General features: G+C 12.5%; 1 protein-coding gene across 1 annotated transcript, besides 30 other annotated features; it reads left to right on the top strand. All coding sequences in view use genetic code 6, as the record gives it.

Moving 5' to 3' along the window:
• Positions 1-150: 150 nt before the first annotated feature.
• Positions 151-188: a microsatellite.
• Positions 189-394: 206 nt separating this feature from the next.
• Positions 395-505: a microsatellite.
• Positions 434-478: a microsatellite.
• Positions 435-521: a microsatellite.
• Positions 437-578: a microsatellite.
• Positions 438-569: a microsatellite.
• Positions 504-584: a microsatellite.
• A 279-nt stretch (positions 585-863) lies between these two features.
• Positions 864-902: a microsatellite.
• Positions 903-1,524: 622 nt separating this feature from the next.
• On the top strand, positions 1,525-3,391 carry IMG5_045680 (major facilitator superfamily protein, putative; the record flags this gene model as incomplete). Its single annotated transcript, XM_004037626.1, has 2 exons — positions 1,525-1,990; positions 2,028-3,391. The coding sequence occupies 2 exons, from the start codon at positions 1,525-1,527 to the stop codon at positions 3,389-3,391; spliced, it is 1,830 nt and encodes a 609-aa protein (XP_004037674.1).
• Positions 2,780-2,839: a microsatellite.
• Positions 3,140-3,252: a microsatellite.
• Positions 3,141-3,199: a microsatellite.
• Positions 3,179-3,228: a microsatellite.
• Positions 3,211-3,316: a microsatellite.
• Positions 3,216-3,289: a microsatellite.
• Positions 3,216-3,316: a microsatellite.
• Positions 3,217-3,316: a microsatellite.
• Positions 3,324-3,374: a microsatellite.
• A 596-nt stretch (positions 3,392-3,987) lies between the features above and the next one.
• Positions 3,988-4,092: a microsatellite.
• A 94-nt stretch (positions 4,093-4,186) lies between these two features.
• Positions 4,187-4,211: a microsatellite.
• Positions 4,189-4,213: a microsatellite.
• Positions 4,214-4,526: 313 nt separating this feature from the next.
• Positions 4,527-4,556: a microsatellite.
• Positions 4,557-4,640: 84 nt separating this feature from the next.
• Positions 4,641-4,722: a microsatellite.
• Positions 4,668-4,723: a microsatellite.
• Positions 4,674-4,723: a microsatellite.
• Positions 4,674-4,744: a microsatellite.
• Positions 4,696-4,736: a microsatellite.
• Positions 4,726-4,760: a microsatellite.
• Positions 4,761-4,782: 22 nt separating this feature from the next.
• Positions 4,783-4,840: a microsatellite.
• A 485-nt stretch (positions 4,841-5,325) lies between these two features.
• Positions 5,326-5,370: a microsatellite.
• A 180-nt stretch (positions 5,371-5,550) lies between these two features.
• Positions 5,551-5,575: a microsatellite.
• Positions 5,576-5,588: the final 13 nt, after the last annotated feature.

The raw sequence follows: 5,588 nt of genomic DNA, 5'->3' as shown, positions 1-5,588 counted from the left end.
ATATAGTATAAAAAATCGACTTTTTTTTTTTTTTTTTTTTAATTAAAGTATTTATAATGAAATCTTAAATTTAAATAATATTGATGAATTTTATATACTATATAAAATATAAATAAAATTTAATTATTTTTAGTGACTATCTATAAAGAAAAAAAATGAATATAATAATAAAATAATTTAATAAAAAAGTATATAGGGTATTAATGTAATAACAAAAATAAAAATAATTAAAAGAATGATTAATTATAGCTAAAATAGAAAATGAATTAAACTTTAAATTTTTTTAATTTTTTATAAAAAAAAAGAAAATTTTAATTATTATATAAATTATTTTTAATAAGAATTCTAATATAGAAATATAAAAAAATATAATAAAATCAATATTCACCCGCCAAAATATATATATATAAAAAAAAATTAAGTTTAGTAAATCAAAATATATATATATAAAAAATAATATTTATAAATAAATATATATAGAAAAATAAATTCATATTTATAAATATATAAAAATATAATATAAATATTATTATATAAATATTTATATATATATATATATTTATAAATATTAATATATAACTATTTTTTTTTATACTGTTTTAAATTTTAAAATTTAATTATCTATTTATATATATTGATTATATATATTTTTTTTTTATGTAAAACAATGATCTTTATTATATATTAAATAAATTAGATATTATTATAAATATTTTTTATATTTACATCCTAACCATCATAAAATCTTCATGTTTATTAATTAATTATTTAAAAAATATTATTCTATCCTTTTATTATTTTCCAATATTATTCCTTATTTTGTATGAATAAATATGTTTATTTTTTTTATCTTTTTATTTGACTTTTATTTCTAATTTTTTTTTTTATTATATATTTTTTTTATATTTAATACAAAAAATGCTATAATATAATATTTAGAAACATATTATTTATGAATCTCTTATATCAATAAGCATAATAAATGTCTTTTTATTTTATTTTTTTACAAATAATGATAATAATATATGATATTTTTAAATACAATTCCTATTTTTATTATAAAATATTAAAATAAAATGGTATTTTCTTGATTTTTTATTCTACAAATAAAAGTATATATATAAAAAAAAACTATTTTCTTTCTAAACAGCTTATCATATTCATTTTATTAAATAAAATCATCATATGTATTTTTATTTTTAATGTAATAATCTGTTAAATCATTTAAGATTTTCTAACTAATTTGAGGGGTGATTATGGCTATAAACTTTAATATATATATTAGAAATATAGATTTTTTTTTTTTTCTAAAAAGCGAAAAAGTATATATATATATCCACCCTATATGAAAGGTTATTTATTAAACCTAAAAATAAACAAATAAGTTTTTATTTATTAAAAAAAAAAACAAAAACAAAACATTAAAACATATAAAAATAATACGTATTATAAAAACTAAAATTTTAATTAAATTAGACAAATTAAAAGAAAAAAATATAAATATAACTTTAATAATAAATAAAAATGGATTAAAATAATAATAAATCTAATTTAAATGAATAAATAATAAGTAGTGATGAAAAAACGCCTATTTTAATATAAAAAAATACAATAAACCTTTAATATATAGAAAGACCATTAATATAATTTATATTTTTAATCTAAATAGCCTTTTTAAGTTTTGGCGCTATATATAATAGTATATTTTAATCCAATGTAAAATAATAAATAATGTAATAAATGAAATTAACTTAATCATAATATTCAGATTTTGTATTTATACCTACAATTCCTGTTATCTTTTTAACTATTCTAGCCGGGCCTTTATTAGATATATTCGGAAATAGAAAAGGCATCTTTTTTTTTACTATATTAATGGCACTAGGGATGTCTTTATGTTTAATTTCTGTAAATATGAACCTTTATATATTATTAATATTAGGAAAAACAATACATAATATAGGAGCAGAATTAATTGGAATATCATAGAGTAAAAATACATATATTTAATATAAATAAAAAAATAGGTTTTTTTTATGCAAAATGGTTTCGATGTAATTAATTAGCAAAAGCATATACTTTTGGTGTATTAATAAATAAGATTTCAAGCTCTATATCAGGAATAATATACCCTTATTTATATTATGTTTCCGATAATTTAAATAGTGGAATTATTGTAGGTTTAATTACTTGTCTTTTATCATTTTTTTGTGCAAATATAGCTATATATATGGATATAAAAGCTGATAAAATCAAAAATATTAATTAAGATACTACTTTTTCAATATTAAATGATATATAAATATAAAAGAAAAGGTTTTCATTTAAAAAAATAAAATAATTTTCTTTGTTATTTTGGCTATATGTATTATAAAACGTTATAATGTTCGGTTCTTTTTACGGCTTTTTAAATTATTTATAAGACATTTTAACAACAAAGTTCGGATTGGATAAAACCATAGCAGGACAACTAGTTTCTGTTCCTTTTTGGATGGCTTTTTCATCACCTTTATTCGGAACTTTGGTAGATATAAAGGGAAGAAGAATTATTGGATTATTACTATCCTCTTTATTAGCTTTTGGTAGTATTCTCTATCTATATATACTTCCTAATATGAAAGGCTTACCCTATATAATTGTTGGCTTAGTGTTTTTTGGTCTTTTTGTTAGTCTTGTGACGGTTTTTATATATCCAACAATACCTTTTTTATGTGATATGGAAAATATAAATATTGCTTATGGAATTATGTTATGTTTCAAAAATTTAGGTTAGTTGAAAATATATATATATATATATATATATATATATATATATATATATATATATATATATATATATTTTAATTTTATTTAGGATTGTTTCTTTTAAATTTTGTTAGTGGTAAAATTATAAAAGATGATGATTCAGGATATTAATAATACCTTATGTGTTATTTTATTATTTTTCTAGTTTCTGTATGTATTTCTGTAGTTATTTTTATTATTGATTTTTTCAAACAAGATGGATATCTTAATTCTAGATAACCTTAAAAATATTCAGATAAGATAAAAGATTGTAATTGATATACATATTTCTATTATAGATATAAATATATTAATATTAAAAAATAAAATAATGAAAAAAAAATTAATTAAATAATTATATATATATATTTATATATATATATTTATAAACATATAAATATATAATTATATATATTTAATTAAAAATATAGTTATTTATATTTATATTTATTATATTTATATTTATATTTTATTTTTATTTACTTTTATTTAATATTTTATTTTTTATATTATTTATTTTCTTTATTTTTATAAATTAATATTTCTAAAATATATAAAAATATTATTTATATAATATAAAAACAATATTAAGAATAAAATAAAATGAATTTTAAAGACAATATATATAAATTTGTATTTTTAAAAAAATAAAAAAATAAACTTAACTTATTTTTATATTAAAATAGTATAGTAAAAGCAAACAAAAAAGCAATCTCTTTTTAAAAAGAAATTGTTGAATTAGTATTTATTTTTTTAATATATAATTTATTATTATACTTCTTAAATAATTCAAATAGATAATATATAAAAGTATATTTTAAGTAATATTCTCCAATTATCACCTTTCATTTTTATCTTCTTCTTAATATTGTTTTTTAGCAAAAAGTTATTTTACACAAATTCTGTGTCTTTATACATTTTAGCAAAATTTAAGACAATAAAATTATTCAAAATAAATTAATTATTAAAAAATCTTCTTTTTATCTTTAAAATAAGTTTTTAATATCATAATATTCAATAGTTTTTTAAATTTAATCTTCTATATAATATTAAATTTAATAAATCATTTTTTTTACTTTTATTAATTTTGTTAATTAATAAAATATCACTTAAAAGTAATGAAAATTTTTTAAATTATATTAATATTTAAAAAATGTCATTTGTTTTTTTATATATTAAGAATATTTTAATTAAATAACGTAGATATATATATATATATATATATATATATATATATATATATATATATATATATATATATATATATATATATATATATTTAAAAAATAATAAGATATATATATATATTTTTAGAATTATAATAAAAAAAAAATAGATTAATCAATTAATGTATTTTTAAATTTTTTTTTAAATATATTTAATTAAATAAAAAGTTTTATATTAAAAAAAAAAAATAAAAAAAAAAATATTATAATAAAAACACTATTAATGTAAATAATAAATATATTAAAAAAAGAAAGAAATATATAAATCAAAATCTTTTAATAATAAAATAATCGTCTAAACTAACAATGTATATATATATTTAGTAGATAATAAATAAAATTATTTTGTATAAAAATAAAGAAAAAATTAGAGTTTTTTAATATAATGATTAATATAAATATAGGAATTTTTTAAAATTATTTTATAATAATAAAATAAGTAAAAATAATTAAGTAAATGAATAAAATTAAAGAAGAAAAATCATAATTAAACAGATTAATATTAAAAATATTTTTATGTTTTATAAATTAATGTGTTATAAATTATTAAAAAAAAAAATTATTTAAATTAAATTAAAATAAAGAATATATATTTCTTTTTATTATTTATGTATAAAAATATATAAAAAAAGAAATAAAAGATATATATAGAAATACAAATAGATATAAATATATATATATATATATATAAATATATATATTTATATAAATATTTTTTTTAATATATTTGATATTTTTAATTTTTGATATATATTTGCATTTTTATTTTATCTTATTAAAATTCATTTCTTATTTAAAATTTATTAATAATTTCATTTTATTTAAAATTTTAGATATATATTTTTTTTATATAACATTTAACTTTGTATTTTAAATTTAATTTTATAAAAACTAAATTTATGAATTTTATTTTTTTCATAAAATATAATAATAATGTTATTATTATTATTTTCTCGAAACTTCATAAGTCATTAAGATAATATATATATATTAAAATAGATTTTTATTAATATTTTTTTTAATATTGTAATATAAATTAATAATTTTCAATTAAGAAAAGCAATCTTAAGAGGCATTTTTATAATAAATGTAAATATTAGAACCTTAAATATATTACATATAATTAGTTTTTATTAAATTTTACTAATGTTAAAAAATTTATATATAAAACTATAATTACTTTGATAATTTATTATTTTAAATATTGATAAATCTAAAGTTTTGATATTTTATTTTTTCACATAAATAATAAAGTTAAGTTTGATTAATGATAAAAAGATGCATATATATAAAATATATAAAAAAATAAAATATTTTTAATATAAAATCTAATTTAATTAAATTGTAATTTTATTAAAATTTTTTTTTTTTAAAAAAAAAAAAAATTATCTAAATAAAAGATTTAAAAATGTTTATTTTTCTTTAAGAAAAAAATAGTATTTTTTGGACTATTTTTTTTTTAAAAATTAATAAAATTTAAACGAATAACTTTTTATTATTTTTAAATAAAAATACTACATTTTTGCACTAAAAAATAATGTTTTTTTTTTTTTTTTTTTTTTTTTCCAATTTTTTATT

This window comes from Ichthyophthirius multifiliis, assembly GCF_000220395.1.
Source record: "Ichthyophthirius multifiliis unplaced genomic scaffold scaff_1120509250006, whole genome shotgun sequence".
Classification (NCBI taxonomy): Eukaryota; Ciliophora; class Oligohymenophorea; order Hymenostomatida; genus Ichthyophthirius; species Ichthyophthirius multifiliis.
This window is presented reverse-complemented; position numbering and strand designations above follow the sequence as displayed.